At 36.2% G+C, this 22,248-nt stretch overlaps 1 protein-coding gene across 2 annotated transcripts in view; it reads right to left on the bottom strand.

Annotated features, from left to right (window-relative positions):
* Positions 1–302: 302 nt before the first annotated feature.
* The window catches only part of PNPT1 (polyribonucleotide nucleotidyltransferase 1), a 32,975-nt gene continuing 11,029 nt past the window's right edge, over positions 303–22,248 (bottom strand). For both annotated transcript variants that reach the window (XM_039344374.1, XM_039344375.1), the window contains exons 12-28: positions 21,814–21,910; positions 21,238–21,340; positions 20,385–20,455; positions 18,119–18,155; positions 16,652–16,718; positions 16,482–16,571; positions 15,704–15,757; positions 14,343–14,452; positions 12,919–12,990; positions 12,718–12,781; positions 11,285–11,368; positions 10,119–10,202; positions 9,919–10,025; positions 9,505–9,560; positions 4,640–4,718; positions 4,229–4,276; positions 303–1,541 (exon numbers count right to left, since the gene is read on the bottom strand). In XM_039344374.1, coding sequence (XP_039200308.1) covers positions 1,389–1,541; positions 4,229–4,276; positions 4,640–4,718; positions 9,505–9,560; positions 9,919–10,025; positions 10,119–10,202; positions 11,285–11,368; positions 12,718–12,781; positions 12,919–12,990; positions 14,343–14,452; positions 15,704–15,757; positions 16,482–16,571; positions 16,652–16,718; positions 18,119–18,155; positions 20,385–20,455; positions 21,238–21,340; positions 21,814–21,910 — 1,376 coding nt within the window. In that variant the 3' untranslated portion in view covers positions 303–1,388. The remainder of the gene's footprint in view (positions 1,542–4,228; positions 4,277–4,639; positions 4,719–9,504; positions 9,561–9,918; positions 10,026–10,118; positions 10,203–11,284; positions 11,369–12,717; positions 12,782–12,918; positions 12,991–14,342; positions 14,453–15,703; positions 15,758–16,481; positions 16,572–16,651; positions 16,719–18,118; positions 18,156–20,384; positions 20,456–21,237; positions 21,341–21,813; positions 21,911–22,248) is intronic.

Raw genomic sequence — 22,248 nt, forward strand, 5'->3', positions numbered from 1 at the left:
TAAAATTATGGCTCCATTTACTGAATAGATTGAAGACCTGATTGCCCTTGCTATTTATGAGCAGATTGCCTATAGACGTAGATTTTGTATAGGCGAGTATAATGAAATATGGGCATCATTTATATAAAATATAGATTAAAAAAGAGTTGTATAAATACATTAGAAAAATATACATATTTGAACATTTGCGTTCAATAAGTATATATAGAAGTGTAACTATTCTTTATATTTTTCTTTGTATTTTTCACTTGTTTTTTTCTTGACAATTTTTAATTAAAAAATAAATAGAAAATCCATAAGAATGTCAACAAATTTACGTATCTTTAATAGCTTAAAGTAGCAAGATAAAAGGTCTGTATATTCATGTTACATTTATATTCCTTCAACCCTTCATTAATGAAATATTACATATAACTGAAAATCTTATGTACAAATTAGATTTTTTTTGTATTCTTTTTTATGTTTATACCTCATTCTTTTTTATGTTTATACTGAATGATTATGTTGAGATAACCCAGAGTTCTTACTTGGCATAAATGACAAGGCTCAAATTATCCTGCTTCAGACACACCATGCAAAGGCTGAGCTCTCTGAAAAGGCTTTAATGTTGGGAAAAATAGTAGGAAAAGAGAAGAGGATGATCATTTTAGGAACAGATTGTGATGGAGAATATCTATCTATGTAGTAGATAGCAGTTGAAAATGACTTGATGGCAAAATAATATCAAATGACTTTTCTTGCTATGTAGAACCAAAGATAAATTATATAGAATGAAGATATTTTCCATTTTAAAAAGTATTTGTAGATTCTATAATTCTACAAAAGAGTATTTATTGTCAATAAAGGCTGCTAACTGCTTTTATTTGCTTCTCAAGATTCAGTTTGAGATAACGTACTTCCCTGGGAAAAGCAAAAGTTCAAAAATGTGTTACTGGCAGGTGTTGCATTTTTATTTCTTCATGTTCTGAAGCATCTTCTTCAACATGATTTTTTTTCCATTAAAATTCTTTCTAGGAACATGTATTACATAAATGTAATAATACAGATTTCTACAAATATCAGGAAACAGTTTATGTATGTGACATGTCTTATTAGCACTTGAAATAAGGTTTTAAATAGTATTTGAGTGATAATTGTATACTTCTGGAAACATTCTATTCATCTGAAAATATCTGTCAGCTTTTATACAACGTACAAAGGTGCTATGAATTCTTAATTTTTGAAAAGAACTTTAAAGGCATTAAAACAAGGAAAAATTAGCTGGTATTAAATTATATTTTTATGAAATTTAAAATGTACATGGGCATATAGAAACCTGTATATATTACCAGTAATTTCTCAGTTTCTATCAAAGGGAACAGTTCTACTAGTTCAGAAGGATTCTTGTGCTATGCTGAATTGGCAGACTCATGAACTGCACTTCCTATTACTATACTTTTTTTGTCATTCAGTGTTTTAACAATAGATGTAGCTGGACTCTGAAGTACTTTTCGTGAAAGCCTCATTCTTCCATCAGTTGGATCACGTCCAAAGTATTTCACCTGTTCATAGAAGGAAATGAGATTGAACTCTGGATGCATCAAGATTTATGTAGTTTAATTTTTTTTAGTGGAAAAAAAATGACTGTTATTTTTTAGAATTAATGATATATAGAATTCTAAATTTAAAGTTAAAGTATTAATGTAATGTCTTTAAAATCTTTTAAATAAATAAATAATGAGAGAACAATTAGAAATTATTTAATGTCTCAGTGCAAGTAATACTTTCCCCTCTTTTCACATTATAGTCATTTATCCACAAAGATTCCCCACTGGCATATTGAGGTATTAAATTTGTGAAACCAGATCTTCCTAAATATAGCACAATGGCTACATCAAAGTCTTGATCATATTCTGTTAATTTTACTATCAAGATTGAGTATGATAACAATATATTGCCACTTAAAAGAGTTTCTTATTATACCCCACATTTTTACTCTGATGAATGCTTAAAGCAGCTAACAATATCTAAAAAACAGAATATTAAAATAAAATGAAGGACTGTCTGTGGAGATTCTCAATCATCCAGGTCCTGGTTGTCCCAAAAGTGCTTTTTTCAAAAGGCAACTGGACTTTTGTGGGTTTCCCTCCCATGAAAATGTTTTGCTTCTCATCCAAGAAGTGACTTCAGTTCTTCTTAGATGAGAAGTGAAATGTTTTTAAGGAAAAAAAGAAGAAAGTCCAGTTACCTTTTGGAAAAGCACCTTTGGGAGAAAAGGAAGGATTGAAATTAATAAAATAGGTACTACTTAAGAATTAGAAGTGTGGTGAAAGTAATGAATCGTTACAGAATTGTTAACAAAGTGGGATAATATTTTATAGCAAAACTCAGCTTGTCTAATGGTTAAGGCACTAGGCTACAAAGCAGGAGATGCTGATTTCTAGTCCTGCCTTAGCCATGAAAGCCAGCTGGGTAACCTTGGGCCAGTCATTCTCAGCCCACCTCAGAGGGTTGTTGTGGGGAAAATGGGGAAGAAGGTGTGTAAGATATGTTCATTGCCTTGAGTTATTTATAAAAATAAAAAGGTGGTATAAGGTAGTATACAAACAAGCAAAGAAAGTAGCCTAAAATAAGAGGTGGAAATACTTACAATGAATCAAACTAGATAAGAATCAGAAATGATTCTTGCAAATTTTTTCCCCTGCAAAGTTGGAATTGATTGAGTGACCTTTTTTTCTCCCCAAAAAGCTTCCTTTGTTTCCCTGCACGTGGTGGATCGTGAAGGAGAAATGGCACAGGTAAGGTAAGGAAAGGAAAGGCAATTACTGGGGGGAGCGAGGATTTCTTTCCTTACCTGCCCCACTTGTTCCGAGGCCACTTTCCACTGAGCCGTGTTGCTCTTGCCAATGGCCCGACCTTCCCTCCCTGAGCCTCTGGCACTCCAATTGCTGCTTTGGTCGGCCTGCTGGCCACCTCGGCACCCTGCCCACTGCCGCCCAGCACTGGGGCTGCAGGGGCTGGCCTTGCACAGGAAGGGCACAAGCCCCACCTTCTCGCCACTGTGCAGGGTAAGGTTGCCGCGCCTACCCCCATCCAGATGCCCTCGCCTCCCCTAAGTGGGGTTTTTTTTTTTTTTTTTTTTTACTAATCTGCGTTTCAGCTGCATTCCGTTTCTCCATTTGCTTCTCAGCCTTCGCCGTGTGTTTGTGGGACTACCGGTAAAAAAAAAAAAGTTCAATCAGACTGTCCAACTTCTTAAGATCTCGCAAGAAGTTAGACAGTCTGATTGAATTTTTTTTTTGTCCCACAATTATGCGGCGAAGGTTGAGAAGCGAACGGAGAAACGGAATGCAGCTGAAAGGCAGGTTAGTAAAAAAACACTTGAGGGCATCTGGGCGGGGGTGGGCATGGCAACCTTACCTGCACGGGTTCGGCAGCTATCTGGCAGGAGGAGGAAAGCAACTGGTCCACCACCACTCTCTCGCCACCGTGTTGCTTCTCCATTCCATGCACAGGTCCCGTCCAACCACCGCACGGCCTACTGGTGCAGGTACCAGCAAAAAGGAAGCCCTCCCCGAAAGTAAAACACTGTGCTTACTTCAGAGCCCAAAAGAAAGTAAGACATTGTGTTACTTTCGGGGAAACACAGTAACAGGATGTCATGAATGGCGACTGCATGATGTCCTCACTTAACAACCCATGATGATTTGCCTAACAACAACTGGAAGTGTTGAAACTGCCACTGCTAAGTGATGTGGTCTTGTGGCGTCATGCTTTACAACCATGTTGCTTAACAATTGCAATTCTGGCACTCCTGGTTGCTGTTACTGAGAACTGCTTGTATATAAAATCCTTTTTCTCAGCATTTCCCCCGAAATATATCTTTTATGTAGACATGAAATGTAACAAGTTTATGATTTGAAATATATTTTCCCAGTGTTTGAACTACAGCATAAGTAACAGTCAGGGGGAGAGTATCTATAGTTAAGTACATAATTATCACCTCCAACCTGTTCCCCCCTCCCAATTTTCTGATAATGGGATATTTCTTAGTTCATACAATCCCATTTTATCCCTTTCAAGAACATCACACGAGCATTAGCAATCGCATACCACAATACTGATCATGCTAATATGTTAGCTGTATAAAATATATATAACTTTGCTTCCTACATCTTTTAGCCATGAAAGTAATTTGAACACTATTACTGAAAGGATTTTCACATATAATAAAGATGTAACAAGTTACCTGGATTTCTTGACCAACTTGTAATCCAATAGCACTAGGATGCTTAATCTAGAACAAAATGATCACCTCATTAGAGTTGTCCTTATAGTTTTAGATTGCTTTCAGTACAACTAACAATACTTATAATAGTTTCTATAAAATTTATTTTTCTTATGAACTCTTCCCCAAATTTTCCAATTCCTTTTTACTCTATATTAACAACTAATGAGAGAATCAGCTGGTACACAGAATGTTTCAACAATATTGTTTAATATAGGGGGAAAATTTAGAAGTCTATCTAAAGTGACTATTCTAATAGCAATCATACTCAGTGCCATATCATAAACAGAGTCTCCTATGGAAAACCACATCCAACAAATGGTAATTTACTGAACAATATTGTTTATATGAACAAAAAAACAAAATAAGCACCTTTCTTTGATCCAACTGCGAGTTGTGAAGTAGAACAGGAGTCATATTTGGGTATAATTTTACCATTACCCCAGCATCTCTGCATTTTTAAAAAAAGAAATCTTTTTAAAAAACTACTATAGAATGTTTATTTCATTATTTTTATTTATTTTGCAGTATTTATATACCTCTGCAGTCAATTAAGAATTTAAGCAGTGAGTAACAAAGCAGAGGTAAAGAAAACAAACAATAAAAAATAAACAACTATAATAAAATCCATCCATCCATCCCTTTGTTCAAATACATACCCAGTCACAATAAATTAGGACTAAAAGTCCAATGAAAGGCTACTATTTTTACCAGCTACAATGTGGGAGGGTGAATAAATGGAGCTCTGGGGGAAAGGTACACAAGAGCATGAGGCCTAATATGGGGAAAGACTGGCTCTTCATCTACATCCCATGTATTCCTGAGGAGGTAGAGGGCTATTCCCTTGTTACACAACACTGACCTTATTCCCTCTTTCCTTCAACATTTTGTCCAATTCAAGAACCTCATTTTATCTGACCGAGCACATTATATATTATTTAACATTTAAAAGATCAAAGATCAACTGAACTTTGTAAATACAAAGAGAGAGGGGGGAGGGAGGGATGGAACACACATTCATCTACATCAGTGGTTCTCAACCTTCCTAATGCCGCGACCCTTTAATACAGTTCCTCATGTTGTGGTGACCCCCAACCCCCCCATCCAGCTGGCGGGGGGGGGGAATCAAAAACTTGACCAAAAAAAATAAAATAAAAAATGAAAAAAATGGGAAAGTATAGGTAGTCCTCGACTTACAACAATTCGCTTAGTAACTGTTTGAAGTTACAACAGCACTGAAAAAGCGAATTATGATCATTTTTCACACTTATGATTGTTGCAGCATCCTCAGGGTCATGTGATTTACATTCGGATGCTTGACAACTGATTAATACTTATGACGTTCAGTGTCCCAGGGTCACGTGATCAATGGCCAGGGGGTGTGGCCAGCTGATCACTCAGGTTGCAGAGTGCCTGTGGGGGGGAATCTGTGGGTCTCTGGGATGGGACTAGGGTGGTGCCTGCCTTCCTTCCCTCCCTTCTCTCCCCTTGTCCCTTCCTTCCTTCTTTTCTTCCTTTCCTTCACCTCCTTCTTAGTCTCTTCCTCCTTCCCATCCTCTCCCATTGTCCCTTCCTTCCTTCCTTTCCTTCCCCCCCTTAGTCTCTTCCTCCTTCCCTCTCTCTCTCCCATTGTCCCTTCCTTCCTTCCTTCCTTCCTTCCTTCCTTCCTTCCTTCCTTCCTTCCTTCACCTCCTGCTTAGTCTCTTCCTCCTTCCCCTCCCTTAGTCTCTTCCTCCTTCCCTCCCTCTCTCCCATTGTCCCTTCCTTCCTTCACCTCTTTTAGTCTCTTCCTCCTTCCTTCCCTCTCTCCCATTGTCCCTCCCTCTCCCCTTGTTCCTTCCTTCCTTCCTTCCCTCTTTGTCCCTTCCTCCCTTCCATTGTTCCTCCCTTCCTTCCCTCTCTCATTGTTCCTTACTTCCCTCCCTCTTCGTCCCTTCCTTCCTCCCCCCCCTCCATGCCCAGGAAGGGACAAGGGGAGGGGGATAGGCTACCGTGCCCAGGAAGGGACAAGGGGAGGGGGATAGGCTACCAGCGTGGCTGGGGGCTTTACTGCCGGCAAACCTGCCTGTGCACAGGCAGAGGCAGAGGAGAGCTCGCCCAGCTCACTTGTTCAGCTTTTCCGAAAGGCATGCTGCTTGCTAAGTTAGCAGAAACTCCAGGATCAGCGCCGGGCTACAGCTGATTCGCGCTTCTGCTAAATTAGCAAGCGGCATGTTTTCTAGCGAGCAAGTTTGCTAGGCAGGAGCCAAGGAGAGCAGCTACAGCTGCAGAAGCGCGGATCAGCTGTAGAGACTCGCCCCGATCCTGGACAAGAGGGAAGGAAGGAAAGACGGAAGGGACAAAGGGGAGAGGGAGGGAAGAAGGGACAAAGAGGGAGGCGAAAGGAAGGAAGGGACAAGGGGGAGAGGGAGGGAAGGAGGAAGAGACCAAGAGGGAGGGAAGGAAAGGAAGTTCCAGCCAGGAGAGGCTTGCCAGCCCAGCTGAGCGCAAAGCCAAGGAGAAGAAGGTGGCTGTTTCCTCCCAAAGGGGGCTCCTTTTCTCCACCCCTTCCCTGGGCTTGTGGGGAATTTCTCGTCACCAAAGCTGGCAGGTGCTGCTTCGAGCCCACCGTGAGCTTTCTCACCCCCTTTGCTTCTCCCCCTCCCCCGCTTTCGTGAGGATTGTGGCGCCCTTGGGAAGCCGATCGTGCTTTGAAGCTTAGGAGAGGAGGAAGAGTCCCTTCCTCCTTTCCTCCCTCTTGCGTCAGCTGGTGCAAGTTCGGGGGTCGCCAGCTGATGGGCGCAGGAGTTGGGTGCTGCAACGGCCTCCCCTTCGCTGACCTGCATGCACGAGAAGAAGTCAATCCGGTTGCTGCACAATGAGTCTCGGGGGAGGGCGGGGCCTTGCTCTGCGCCTGCACTCTTCATGCGCCCCCTGCAGGGTACATTTGGTAGAGTTCGTGCAGACTGCCGCCAAGCAGCATATTTTCCACAAACAAGTGAGGTGGAGCGGAGGGGGGGAGGGAGAGAAGGCGGTTGACAAGCCCTGCCTAAGACATCGGAAATATGTATTTTCCGATGGTTTTAGGCGATCCCTGTGAAAGGCTCGTGTGACCCCCAAAAAGATCGCGACCCACAGGTTGAGAACCACTGATCTACATGCAGAAATAATAATAATAATAATAATAATAATAATAATAATAATAATAATAATAATAATAATGTTGATAGGGACCTTGGAGGTCATCTAGTCCAACCCCCTGCTCAGGCAGGAAACTCTATACCATTTCAGACAAATGGCTGCCAAGTCTTTTCTTAAAAACTTCCAGTGTTGGAGCATTCACCACTTCTGGAGGCAGGTTGTTTCATTGGTTAATTGTTCTAAATGTCAGGAAGTTTCTCCTTATTCTAGGTTGCTTCTATTTGACCAACTTCAGAAGATACATTTGTTTGTTGTTGTTGTTGTTAATTGCGAAGTCGTGTCCGACCCATCGCGACCCCATGGACAACATTCCTCCAGGTCTTCCTGTCCTCTACCATCTTCTGGAGTCCATTTAAATTCACACCTACTGCTTCAGTGACTCCATCCAGCCATCTCATTCTCTGTCGTCCCCTTCTTCTATTGCCCTCAATCTTTCCCAGCATTAGGCTCTTCTCCAGTGAATCCTTCCTTCTCATTAGGTGGCCAAAGTACTTGAGTTTCAACTTCAGGATCTGGCCTTCTAAAGAGCAGTCGGGGTTGATCTCTTCTAGGACTGACCGGTTTGAACGCCTTGCAGTCCAAGGGACTCGCAGGAGTCTTCTCCAGCACCATAGTTCAAAGGCCTCAATTCTTTTGCGCTCAGCCTTTCTTATGGTCCAACTTTCACAGCCATACATTGCAACTGGGAAAACCATGGCCTGGACTATACGCACTTTTGTTGGCAGGGTGATGTCTCTGCTTTTTAGTATGCTGTCTAGATTTGCCATAGCTTTCCTGCCCAGGAGCAAGCGTCTTTTAATTTCTTGGCTGCAGTCCCCATCTGAGGTGATCTTTGAGCCCAGAAAAATAAAATCTGTCACTACCTCCATTTCTTCCCCATCTATTTGCCAGGAATTGAGAGGGCCGGATGCCATGATTTTGGTTTTCTTAATGTTGAGTTTCAAGCCAACTTTTGCACTCTCCTTCTTCACCCGCATCAAGAGGCTCTTTAGTTCCTCTTCACTTTCTGCCATTAGAGTGGTATCATCTGCATATCTTAGGTTGTTGATATTTCTCCCGGCAATCTTAATTCCAACTTTTGATTCATCTAGCCCTGCTTGTTTACCTTAATTCAATTATTGTCAAAAATTGTTACATAGTTGAGTTTTCTTAATTGAAAGAAAGGAAAAAGTGATATATGATACATTTGTGAGATCATCACGTTTTCTTGTTTTGGGAAGAGAAACAGGGAAATCCTTATCAATCACAATGTGCCACAAGGAAGAGGGGGTCAGGTTGTTCACAAGAGCATCAGAGGGCAGGACGAGAAACAATGGTTGAAAAATGATAAAAGAGAGAAGCAACCTGGAATTAAGGAGAAACTTCCTAACAATGAGGACAATTAACCAGTGGAACAGCTTGCCTTCAGAAATTGTGGGTGCTCCATCACTGGAGGTTTTTAAGACAGTCACTTGTCTGAGATGGTATAGGTGAGCAGGGGGCTGGACTAGAAGACCTCCAAGGTCCCTTCCAGCTCTATTCTGTGTATTCAGTCTTTTATTGTTCCCATTGTATCAGTTCACACACAAAGGCTTAATGAAACTCTCAAATAATCAGTGTTAAAACACAAGGGTTTGGGATAAGGTTGCAATAGTCTGCACCTCTGCCTTCCATTATTTATGTTATTTCTATGCAATTAAGATGATTAAAAGTAATTAAAAACATGCATATAAGTAGTTGGGCAAGAAGGAGTTAGACATAAAATGAAATATTTTAGATTAATGCCTTAGTTAAGGTATTAACCCATCCTTTCCTTTACTTCTTCATTGTATTGATTTTTTTCTCCTTAACAAAATTAGAACATTAGACTGGTTTGCTTCAGAATTTCCTCTATACCTAAGAAATACCCTAAAAGTTTACATAAAGGTGCTGAAATATTAAAAAAAAAAATAGATTGTGGGTATGTAGTAAGTGTATATGTAGTGTGTGTGTGTGTGTGTGTGAGAGAGAGATATGAAACACATTCATCTATATGCAGAAATACTATTTGATCAACTTCAGAAGATACATTTGTTTACCTTAATTCAACTATTGTTGCTGTATAAATAGCTCCAAATTCCAACTGATAGTCTTGCTATAAATACAAAGAAAGAAGAACCACAGGAGTAAATATATATGCAAAGAACAAAAACATCCTTGCAAAAGCCAAGGGAGTTCTAGAACAGTTCATCTTTTTAAAAACATGTAATATGGCATGGACCTAGTATTCAAAGAAAATACTAAAATTCTCAAAAGGCCACTTTTTCATTCATTCAATATAATACTTTGGAAACCAGCTATTATATTTTATTTAAATCCAGAAAACTTATCCAGGCTGAAAAGACTTGGACTTAGAGTAGGAAATGTAAATGCAACAAACTAACTCCGAATGTCTGATATTTTTAGAAAATTATTATGAATAATAAAGCTAAAGATATCAAAAAGACTCTTACATCATCTTTGCATAATTCCTTAATAAATTCTTTTGCTTCATACATAGCTTCTGGTACTGGAGCAAATATGGAATAAGTCTCTTCATCTACTTGGCTAACAGTTACCCCTTTGGAATAAAAACAGGCATACAGTTAGTATTTAATCCATTGTATTAGTTTTAAACAAAATGTGGGAAATATAAAATCTAAAGCAGAATTACCAGTTTCAGCTTGAAGTTTCTTTAAATTATAACCTCCTGGTCCAAGAAATCTTGCTCTTTTTGACAATGATACCTGAATAGTTTCTGAAATGAACAAAATTCAAGATATGAAGACAGTGTAACACTAGGATTTAGAGGTTGACGTTTTCATTTCGGCAGAGTAGTATATAACAGCACTTAATATTTAGAAATCTAAATAGTTCTAAAACTAGATCTCTAGTTCATTTGACTAATGAGAATATCCTAAACACTGTGTTTTGCTCACAGGACACTGGTGTTGACAAAAGAAAAGATGGAGGTAATAATAAACAATTTTCTTTATAGCACTATTATATCCACTCCAAATCTGCAGAACTTTGGATGATCATCAAGAACAAAGAAATCTTGCCACAAAAGGAAGAATCAATGAAAAGCAAAAATCAATGAACACATTTGCTTAACAAAAATTAACAGATTAACAAAACTGTTTCCCATAGATTTTATGTGAATGTAGTTCACTAGTAGTCTAAAAGGGAAAAATATCCCACATAGATATAAACATTTACTAATTATTCTAGACTTTCTGATCATTTCAAGACAACATTGCTACTATGATTTTGTGGGCAAATATCTATTTCTAAATCTTAATTTTTTTGAGTAATGAACAGCAATTACTAATAGAAAGTGCTGTTTCTAATCAATCAAAACTGCCATATGGCATTAAAGGCAGAACTGCTAATATAAACAAAATTAAAACAGGACTAGAAAAATTATATTAAATCATTTTTTATACTTAACACCAAACATTTGCAAAAATACTATGTTTTTTTCCCTTTGCCCCTTCTTTCTCTATTCTCCTTTAATTTTTTTAATTTTTAATTTTTTTAACTTTGTTAAATTTAAATTCCATTAAATATTTTTCCATTTTTCCTCAAGACAAACATGTTGTGGTATTAATGATAAATGCCCTTCTTTAACAGATTCTGATTTTATTGACACTATATTATTTAGCAACCTCAGCAGGTCATGTATGAAACTGAATGACTGGAATAACTCAAAAAAAGTCATAATCTGCATATAGTGCTTTATGTACTGTATATACTGGGTCATATTCTTAAAGTGCCCATTTCATGCATTTTGGGAGAAAAACCTCTCTAATCATACCAGTTAAGATTATATGTCATTACCTGTAAGTGGTCCATTCTCTTTTCTGCTTGGTCTAGGTTTTGCAATTACTTTGTTCATAATTTGCAAGACCTCTTTCTTTGCAACTATAGAAAAAAATAACATTTTTGTTTAAATACACGACACATAAAATGTAACCTTTTCCTTAAAATAATACTGCTGGTTTTCTGCCTTTCTTTTTTAATATGACTAATCAAGCAAATCCTTTCCAGCATTTCATAACCTCAAGGGTTTGAGACACTTTTCATTAGCTGTTCTATTAAGTTAAAAGCAACATTATTTTCAGTCTAGAAAGTCATAAGGAATTAGTATAAGATCAAATCTTTTGTCCAGCTTCTGTACTATTTACAGTGCATCATGGAAGCCCTCTGCATTCCCACTGGTAGAGAATATTTATGAAAACCAGTTTGGTCTAGCAGTTAAGGCAGAGCTAGAAAGCAGGAGTTCAAGTCCTGCCTTAGCCATGAAAGCCAGCTGGGTGTCTCTCTCTCTTTCTCAGCTTAACCTACCTCACAGGGTTGTTGTGGGGAAAACAGAGGAAAAAGGTGCGTTGGATATGTTCACTGCCTTGAGTTATTTGTACAAATAATAAAGGTGAGACATAAATAAATATTTTTAAGAATTTAAGAATTTAAATAATTTCTTTCACATTTTAAGTTTTTGTTGCAATTTTTTTGATTATGGACCTATTAAATTTTTAGGCTGGGTCTTGGAATAAAAATAACAGTTCTATTCGGCTGTATAGAACTATTCACTTAAGACAATGATAGCATTTTCTGCAAGTAAAATCAAACAGATTTCTCCTTAGTATTTTTCTTCTTCTGTAGTAATAAAATAAAAAGCATGTTAAACGCAGTCCATTGCTGACATAGAGACAACGACAAACAAGGACCATTGCTAAGTTTTATGTTGAAAAGCAAAAAGATTTAAAGGGTTATATTTTAATATTTTAACATATATTATTTGATTTAAAGTTTTAATTGATTAGTGGGACTGTGATTAAATAGTCTTATTAAATATTTTGCTTTGAATAAACTCAGATTACCTTCATCTATGTTATCATTCTGGAAGTCCCAAAGATCTACTTGTGCTAGCCTGGAACCGGAGATGTTCTTAAAGGGCTCCATTGTGCCTGATCTTTTATTCTCTCCTTGTGGTTTGTATATTTCCAAATTTTTTAGTTTTTTATTTTTATTTTTTATAATGAGTTTTTATTTTTATTGATTGCTGTACAATGCCTACTTTATGAGTAGATTACCATATAAATGTGATAAATAAATAAACTTAATCTACTGAATGCCAATCAAAATATGAGCCTGGACGTAGTTAATACTGTGGACATTTTTACAGATTTATAATTTACCTTTTGTTGATTTGAAAAATATAGAGAAAAAAGAAGCAAAGATAAATCAAGAATTGTGGTTGTCTTTCTTACCTGTAGCTTGTTGAATAGCTTCCATTACAATTTTTAAAGGTATTCCTGGTATCTTGATATCAGCCTAATAATGCACAAATTAAAAATATAGTTTAAAATAAAAATTAAAAATAAAATAAAATAAAATAAAAATATAGTATATCAGCTATTTTTTTCTGACAAATTGTGGGTCAGATGGATTAAAACGATTATAGCGGATACCTGTAAGGCAGTGATTCCTTTATTTGTCCCAGCCATCTTGAAGTCCATATCACCATTATAATCCTCTATTCCCTGTGTAAGAGCATTTGGAATAATCAACAACATTGCAATAGTTCTATTAACAATCCAATCATAAATGTCAATACAAATTCTGCTGTGACACTTTCTTCAGAACTGCACTAAATTCTATACTTATATAAATATAGCGGAGTCTCCAAACTATATATTATGTCCTTGGAAAATAATATCAACCAAAGTTACTCTAAACAAATAGTTAAATACACTGATGCCAGAAGCCTAGTTTTGGTTTAGAGCAGTGTTTCTCAACCTTGACCATTTTAAGGCATGTGGACTTCAACTCCCAGAATTGCTGGCTGTGGAATTCTGGGAGTTGAAGTCCACATGTCTTAAAATGGTCAAGGTTGAGAAACACTGGTTTAGAGCATAATAAACATCGGCTGTAAAATACTAAATTCCCAGGATTTCAAATAAGTTTTATAATCTTTGTATGTTTCTAGATACTATAATTAATATGAGTTTTGTCAGAGGCAGGGGAAATTACACAGACTGCAGACTACATGGTCAACAAGAATATAGGTAATTGCAGATTTACAACCATTCATTTAGTGATGATTCAAACTTACAATGTTAGTGAAAAAAATGAGATATGATCAGTTTTTATACATATGTCCACTGCAGTATTCCCATGGTCATGTGATCAAAATTTGGGCACTTGGAAACTGGCATGTATTTGTGACAAGTTGCACTGTCTAAGGGTCATCTGATCACCATTTGTAATCTTCCCAGGCAACCTCTGACAAGCAAAGTCAATAGGGGAAGACAGATTTGCTTAATGACCGCATGATTCACTTAACAATCACAGTGATTCACTTAAATGTGACAAGGAAGGTTGTAAAATGGGACAAAACTCACTTAACAACTCTCTTGCTCAAATTATGGTCGTATGTTGAGGACTAATGGTATATAATACTCATATCAGACACATATTCAGTTCAACAGTTCACCAGATATCATACGTGTGAATTTGTATAAATGCAAGAAAAGTTATATAGTTGCTAAACAAAAGAACTTAGTAATCTCCAGAGCCAACTAGTACTAATATTTAATATTAAATTTTCACACAGATTGTATTTTAAAATGTGTATGGTTGGCCAATAATATCTCCATTTAATAGATAAGTAGGTTGTATGAGGAAAAGTAGTGGGTTTCCTGAGGCCATTAGATTCAAACGGTAATTCAGAGCTCTGCCTCTCTCATTTATTTGCTATTAATTTATAATGGTCATGGATTTTAATTTTTTTATAATTGATTTTTGGTGAAATAACAATCTTTTTAATAATTTAATATACATTTTATAGATTGAAGATATCTCAAAATTGAGAAACAAACTTAAAGATACTCACCAGAATGTCTGTTAGTAAGCAATAATTTTCAATATCTCCATTTTTTTCAGGATTTGGCTTGGTAATCAAACCAACAGCAACGCCTGCTACAGGAGATGATATGGGAACTCCTGGCAGAGAGAAACCCCCCCCCCCCGAAATCATACAGTTGAAGAAAACTGTTTAGGCTTCAGAATCCAACTTCTGCTCAGTACAAAAGATATTTTTTCTTAGCCTTCATGTGAACATACCGGTATTCAAAGAAGAGAAGACCATCAGTTTTCTAGGTAATTTGTTTTACTGACAAACTCCTGTATCACTGAGAAAAAAATTCCCAACGTTCAAATAAAATATTTTTTTTTTCAAGTTTGCATTCTTCCACGTTGTAGTGAATGGGAAGAAGCCTACTCCCAAACACCAAAAGGTTAAATGTAAAACCAAAATACAATTGGTCAGTCACAGAGACAAATAGAACCTAGAAAAATCAAACTCTGAAGAACCAATCAGACGGGAAAAACTCCTATCCTATAGGCTTTTCCAAAAGGGATAGGAAAGCTCAATTTTTTTCTTTTGTACCTGTATCTGGCACTGGCTAAAAGCCAGGTAAGAACTACACTCCAATCCATTACAATTTTGGTTAGAGTTCAGGAATTAGACAGCTATCTAACTAGTAGCACACCTACTAGGTTTTCCTAGGGAGTGTGGAAGCATGTAGAAGAAATTGGGGATGGGGAAGATTTAGGGATTCCTGATCAATGAGATCAAAAGGACCAACCTTCTACATTCTAGGTATATACAATATGTGTACTCATACCTCATTATACATATCCTGCAGTTTAGAACAGCGGTCCCCAACCTTCACAGCTTGGTGGGTGGCGGGGGAGAGGGGAACCGGCCTGTGTGCCATACTGCCGCTTGTGTAAGTTGAGTTGCACACATATGCCAGCCCGCCACTTGCATGGTGGGTTAGAGTTGGCCTGGTAGTGGGCCGCAGCCTGGGGGTTGGGGACCCCTGGTCTAGAACGATACAAGTCATGACCATCATCTCTGTGACAACTTTTCAAATATTTCATTTATTTTCTTATTAAGGCCAAACCTTCCTAAATTCTAAAATTTCTTTTCAAAGGAATTACAGTTTAAGTTGGGCAGTCTTATAAATCTAGTAAATAAATATTCCTACTCACCCCTTTTAAAATCCTTTTTGTTTAACCTGTTCCAGTTTGCCTTGAAACAGTATTATCCAGAATTGAATCCAAAAATAAAAGTTAGATCTGACTTTTATGTTATTTCAAACCAATATTTTTAATTTTACTATTTTCATAGCATTGTATTGCATAAATCAATTCAAAATATGACATTCATACGCTTTAGGAACAACATACCTGCATCCATCAAGGCTAGACTCCCACCACAAACAGAAGCCATCGATGATGACCCTAGGGACAGAAATTGTAAGCGACCCCTTAATGCATTGTCAATTAAATACTACCTTTCTAACATATATTTACAAATGAGTAGCTTTCCCAGTGAGAGCCAGTTTGGTGTAGCAATTAAGGAAGTCTATCAAAACCAGAGATCACCAAAGTTTAGTTCCTCCTTAGGTACAAAGCCATCTGGTTGATGTTGGGTCAGTTGCTTTTTTTTTTGAGCTTGGAAGCAGGCAATGGCAAACCACCAATGAAATTTTGCCAAGAAAACTGTAGGGAATAATCCAGTCACCAGGAGTCAAGACTGACTTGAAGGCAACCTTCTTCCTCCAAATGTTTCCCAGTAATATGAAGAAAATCCATAACTGTTCATCAATTTTTGATTTCTATCTCCTAAATCAGGGGTAGGCAACCTTGGCTCTTTTATGACTTGTGGACTTCAACTCCCAGAAGAGCCAAGGTTGCCTACCCGTCCTAGATGTACGGTAGATTCTTCAGTCATTCTAGATACAAGTAACAAAGTAGTGATCCCAAACCTTGATGAATTTCAGAAATTTTAAAAAAGCTTGGAATAAGAGCTGAAGTATAAAGGCCTTAAACATTCATAAACCCTATTTTTACCAAAATCACAATGAAATTTTCTACTAGAGATAAAAAAAGGCTACAAATCCCTTCTCCCAAATCCTAGATTGTTACTAATAGATTAAAGCAAAATATATAAAAAGGCAAATACCATTTGATTCTAAAACTTCTGAAGTAACTCTTATTGTGAAGGGGAATTTACTTGGAATCACCGATTTCAAAGCCTTCTCTGCAAGTGCACCTACAGGTAAAAATAATGTCATGAATACAAAGATTACTTAACTTTAATATAAACATCGAGTTGCCTAAGGGTTTACTTACCATGACCAAGTTCTCTCCTATTTGAACCTGAAACTCTGCCAATCTCATTAGTTGCATATGGAGGGAACTACAAAGAGAAGGAAGACACTTTAAAACACTAAGAGTCAGTATTTATGTTAAGATACAGAGCCAGAAATTCACACATGCTGTTTGAAATAGTTTTCAGAATTTAGAAATTATTTTAAGTGATTCATTTATTCTTACAGTTCTGAAAAAAAATATTGGCTCTCACAATTAAATATAGAGAACAAACATATCTAATCCACTGAAATCAGGCTAAATGTTATTAACATAATAGTTAAACTGCAAAAATATCTAACATCTACTGCTTGAAATAACTATAATTAATACATGTATGCATCTATTTGCCATCTGTGCAATATATCCACATATAAACAAACACAAATGCACACACTGTAGATGCTGTTTAGGAACAAACTAAGGGTTATTTCATAAAAGCCCTTTAATAAGGGATCATGTGAAGGTAATCATTTTTCAGTTGCACAACATATTCTCTTTCAATTACAGACAAGAGAGTGTATAGCAACTTCTAAATGGTCATATACAGATAGTCCTCGACTTATGACCACAATTGAGCCCCTTTCTGTTGCTAAGTGAGGCATTTTTAAGTGAGTTTTGCCCCATTTACAACCTTTCTTGCCACAGTTGTTAAGTGAATCGCTGCATTTGTTAAGTTAATAACACAGTTGTTAAGTGAAATTGACTTTGCCAGAAGATAGCAAAAGGTGATCACACGACCCCGGGATACTGCAACTGTCATACATATAAGTCAGTTGCCAAGCATCTGAATGTTGACCACATCGATGCCCCAATGGCCTTGTGAAAAATGGTCGTAAGTCACTTTTTCCAGTGCAGTGGTAACTTTGAATGGTCATTAAACTAACTGTTATAAGTTGAGGACTACCTATATCTGACTCTGTACATTTCAACTGGATGTTTTTATTGCTGTTGCCCAAATGTAATCTACCTCTCTCAAAACATCTTAACGAGTTCACAATTTAGCCCAATATGTGATTTTACTTCTATGGTTTACGGCTTAACATTAGATGGACTTCTTAAAGTGGGAACCCAGATAAGGTTGTTTAAGTGGGAACTCTAGAGGTAGGGGTTACTTGCAGTGTAAATTAATTATTTTTAATCCTAAAAATATTCAAAGCAGAGTAAAACATTAAAACCTCATTAAAAAGTCACAAAAATATCACAATACTTCCAGCAAATGCAACTTAAAAGTACATAACAAGCACAACAGCCAGAGCATTATTATTACAATACAGCTGGTCTTCCTACAGAAAACTTTGGCGTTGCCTTGAGATCTGAGTAAGCTTTTGACAGAGGAATTTCCTTTTTAAGAAAAGCAATGTGGAATCAGCCCTAAGTCCAAGTACTTAAGTTTATTGATTAGGCATACTTAAAAATATTCAAGTGAAACAAAGAAAAATATCATACCTCATAATGAAGCATAAAGTTTTTATCTTTTATTCCACTAAAATAGAAATAAAAAGTTATGTAGATCTTATTAAGCTGTATATAATTTAATCAATCCATGAATATTTTAATAAAACTAGCTACTTTGCCCTCTCACAAACAGACAGACAAAACCATGAAGTCAGGATTTAGAGCACAAGAAACCTCATTTCTCCAAGCATCTTTCCCAAGCCATAAATTGCTGCAGAATCCTTGAAATTTTCAGAAGCAGTTTATTTTTGTAGCAAGTTTAGCTTATAGCAATGTATAAGTACATTACTATGGAGCCCTTTTCCTGATTCGACCAACCTGTTTTCAGAACTCAGAAACTAATGTGATAAGCCAGTACAAAGTTACATTTTTAAAATTAAATCAGCCTAAGCATGATCTGTCTTTTATAGGAAATTGTCTGGAGAAATGGTTTTATGCACACAAACTGTGTACGGGATGTGGCCATGTATGCACATATTGTTTACAGAAATGTGTCTGAATTGATATTTTAGTCAGCTTTTCTTAAGATAATGAATAATGTTTTGAGCATTCTGACAAGGAGGCTTGTCTGTTCACAAAAATGAATGGAACAGCCTATCACAGAAAATTAATTTACAAAAAAAATGTGAAATTGTCCACCATCTGCCATTCCAGAATGCTGGTTTCTAACCCAACATTTTCTCTGAATGAAAACTTGCGAAGAAGACATTGGACTGCAATGAATCCACTTTTATTTTATAACAATGCCCAGGAAACTTATATTATGTTTAGAAGCCTTCTTATAAATACAATTATTCTAGGAGAGGATCTTTTGGTTGCAACTTCTCATTTAAAAAATAAAAATATTGTCAGAATGGATAGGGAAGCTTGTAGGAGCAAAGGTGCTGAGAGGCATACTGTATAAGCATTCAAGTATCATAAACCATTGTCCTACATTAATCCAGAATTCTTAATTTATAAACTAAAACAATGGCCCTGAAAAAAGTGACGACTGGTTCTCACATTTACAACTATTGCAGCATCCCCACAGTAATGTGATGAAATCACTTAACAACTGCAGTGATTCATTTAACAACCATGGCAAAAAGGTCATAAAATTGAGCATGACTCACTTAACAATCACCTTGCTTGTTAATAGAAATTCTGGTTCTAATTGTGGTCCTTGTCAAGGGCTACCTACATTATGAATTAAGATGATGTGAAAAGCCAGTCCCCATGGTTTGTAAACAATGTAATTCACAGCTTAGAGACAGGTGTAAAACAAGCTTCTATTTGTTCAATAAATCATGCTGAAGATAAATTTTAGTTTAGTATGTGAATCCAATCATTGTATAACTTCTTAACTTAAATTTTAAACTGCAATTTATTATTTTATCTATTCCATTTAGTCTATCTTGTCTTCAGTTAAAAATACTTATAAAGGTAGTCCTTGACTTACAACCATAATTGAACCCCAAATTTCCACTACTAAGCAAGACAGTTGTTACAAGTTAGTCGTGCCTCATTTTATGACCTTTTTGCCATGGACATTAAAAAAAATCTCTGAAGTTGTTAAATGAATCATATGGTCGTTAGGTGAATCTGGCTCCCCTCCCCATTGACTTTGCTCATCAGAAATTCTCTAAGAAAGTTGCAATGACAATCCCGGGATGCTGCAACCATCATAAATACATGCTGATTGCAAAGCACTTAAAGTTTGATCATGTGACTGTGGGGATGCTGCAATAGTCATAAGTATGAAAACGGGTCATAAGTAACTTTTTTCTGTGCTGTTGTTACTTTGAATGGTCATTAAGTGAATGGTTGTAAATTGAGGACTATCTGTAACGCTTAATAAAATGTAAACATAAAGCCTACAACTAAAGACATAAAATCAATGTTCAAATCAATTAAACATTAAAATTCTGATAAAAGTAATCCATCTTTCCAGATTTTCTGAATGATGAGAGATCAGGGAACAAAGTGAAATCCTTAGGGTAAAGTGTCTCACTGACTGCGTGGAATAAAGAAACGCTTCTTCTGCATGCCAGGCAGGTATGCTTTGGACAAAGAGGGGCCTTTTATGGCTCCTCTAATATTTAATAATTTAGCGATTTCAAGTTCAACACAACACATCAAGAGAGGAAGTTGCCAGTCCCAATTGTGGTTGCTAAGTGAGGACTACCTAATAAGCAATCAGATGAACCCGCAAACAGCAAAAACTAAACTAAGCTAGCAGTGTGAACAAGGTGAAAGGAAAATATACAATGGCACATACCTGACTACTGTTGTGATAAGATCTGATTTAATACTTGATTCTAACGAATCAAATGTAACTGTACAGAGGACCTAAATATTAGCCAAAAAAGAAGTGGTATTATAAAAACATTTCTATTTAAGGAAATTAAATTCTTTAATAAAAATGATAGTAACATGTTTCAGAAACTCTATGAAATTATGTTTGCCTTCATTTCAAATGTTTCCGAGCTGTACTTGTTTAAGATTATACTACAAGAATAAATGCTATATATTAGAAGTTTCAATCAAATATGTAAAAATCAACTGAACTTATTTTTCAGAAGGAAAAAAGGATAAAATTATGTACTCTTTTTTACCAGTTTAAGATCAAGAAGACTGATCAAACATACTGCTGTTTTTAACTATTCATATACAAGAACCTTTTCATTCACTGACATGCATATCCCATACAATGCAATTTTAACAGCAATGCAAAACAAAGCCCTCTAATTTCATATGCACAAGGAAGTTAGGGATAATTTTACATGCAAAGTAGCAGTCGACTTATTTCAAAATTTCAAAATATTGTAGTCACTTAAAATCATAAATTTTGTTTTAACTGCACACTAACACTATACCACTATTTGCACTGTCTGATTTTTTCCCCTCTAAGACATAGACTCGTGCATACATTTTCCTGAATCCCAGGGCACGAAAGATGATGATAAAGCTTTAAATCTTGTTATATAAAGCTTGAGTTTTGCTGCAGATTATATCCCTTTTAATGCTTTTAACAGCCAAGCCAACAAACAGAAATAAATATGGTAATTTTTTAAAATGAAGCATTTAAGCAATTTTTAAATTTATAAAATTCAAAAACAAGAAGTTAATACCTGTGTTTGTCCCCTTTGAAATAAAGCTGAACCATGCAAAGTTTTAAACAAGTCCACTTCACAACTGATATTTCTAAGTGTAGTGAAATCTCTACCATCACATCTAGAAAAATAAAATTAAAAAGAAATAATTTTTCTTTCCAAAATCTTATTTCACAAACTCATAGCCAGAATGCATCCTTTGATTTAAATCCAATAGCAGTGTTACTTGTTAGAGCTGATACAGAGCAGGGGAGAAGGTTTACTACAGCATCTCCCGCTTCTACTATTTCATTGATATGTACATACTGGCATAATATTCAAATATAGGTCCAACTAAAATAGACTGTCAACAGTTCAGATCAAATCAATCAATTGATGCATATTTTTTAAGTTTCTAATCAAGTATTATTTCTCGAACATATTGTCAAATACATTTTTTTCTGGTTCATCATGCACATGTTGTCTTGTTAGGGACTCTATTCTCATTGGCTCATGTACAAGGCATGAATTGTTTCAAAATCTATCCCACATTTTGTCTTCTATTAGCATCATTTGAAAATTATATCACTTAATTACAATCAATTCCACATTTACCTTCGGTATTCATTCATGATAAGATTTCTAAAGATTTCCTTGGTAACAACATTAAATGATTCCATGATTTCATAAGAATCTGCCTCTGGAAACTTTTCTAGGGATTAACATAGAAGAAAAATTATTTTCTGTCACTTAAAAATTTAGTGAACAACAGCTATTTTAGCAACAAAATAATTAGCATGATTTTATATCTTTTTCTTTCAGCAGTTACAAAGAAAACAGCTTAGTAGAAATGAAAGCAACCAAGCAGGAAGGAAAAGATATGAGATACATGTTTCTTTATCATCAACATCCATATAAGATGTCTGCAGAACTATGAATTTGGGTTTCACTAAGATGGTAGTCTAAATATTTATATATATTGTACAAAGAGAAAAAGTTCAGACATAACAAAAATAGCATATTCATCTTCTTTCTCACTAGTTTTTTTTT

The sequence above is a fragment of the Crotalus tigris genome, unplaced genomic scaffold, assembly GCF_016545835.1.
Source record: "Crotalus tigris isolate CLP2741 ecotype Arizona unplaced genomic scaffold, ASM1654583v1 scf7180000017903.3850313, whole genome shotgun sequence".
Lineage (NCBI taxonomy): Eukaryota > Metazoa > Chordata > Lepidosauria > Squamata > Viperidae > Crotalus > Crotalus tigris.